At 45.0% G+C, this 527-nt stretch overlaps 1 protein-coding gene across 1 annotated transcript; it reads right to left on the reverse strand.

Moving 5' to 3' along the window:
* Nucleotides 1–26: 26 nt before the first annotated feature.
* On the reverse strand, nt 27–523 carry LOC108254324 (cytochrome P450 4C1-like; the record flags this gene model as incomplete). The annotated part of the gene is made up of 2 exons (XM_017449331.2): nt 27–193; nt 445–523. Coding segments are annotated over 2 exons (246 nt in total), but the record flags the coding sequence as incomplete, so codon positions are not given.
* Nucleotides 524–527: the final 4 nt, after the last annotated feature.

Below are 527 nucleotides of genomic sequence, written 5' to 3' on the forward strand. Positions count from 1 at the left end.
GACATGTGTGTTTGAATACATTTGACCCCTAAAATGTCATCTTCTGATCCTTGTGGTTTTGCGGAAGTGGAAGGTCTTACCTCAAACATGAATGTATCAACTTCTTCTCTTAACTCCTCGTCGGTCAAGGGTGTCTCAGAGCTTTCGGATGCTTCCAGAAGAAGATCCAAAAATGCCACCCGCTTTTTCTTTCCTAAAGAAAAGAGATCAAAATTTGGTGTTGCATGAGAGACAGTAGACAGTGGAGTAATATGCTGTTCCCCTTTGAAGTTCCAAAAGGCACTAACTAACGCTGCCTATTCACGCGCAACAGCACTTAACTTTAGTACCCTAGCTGTTATCTCAGTTATAGTTCCTCCATCAACCCCTGATGAGTGATTAAATCTGAGGACCAGCTGGCAATGCTGGCATTTGCCTCAATCTCCCAATACCGACTCGACTCACCAAATTTTTCATCCAAATCATTCCCCTCTCTCACACCGCCTGCTGCTCGCGCTGCTTTCCTCTCCTCTATCACTCGTCGCGTA

Source organism: Diaphorina citri, unplaced genomic scaffold (assembly GCF_000475195.1).
Source record: "Diaphorina citri unplaced genomic scaffold, Diaci psyllid genome assembly version 1.1 scaffold44410, whole genome shotgun sequence".
Classification (NCBI taxonomy): Eukaryota; Metazoa; Arthropoda; class Insecta; order Hemiptera; family Psyllidae; genus Diaphorina; species Diaphorina citri.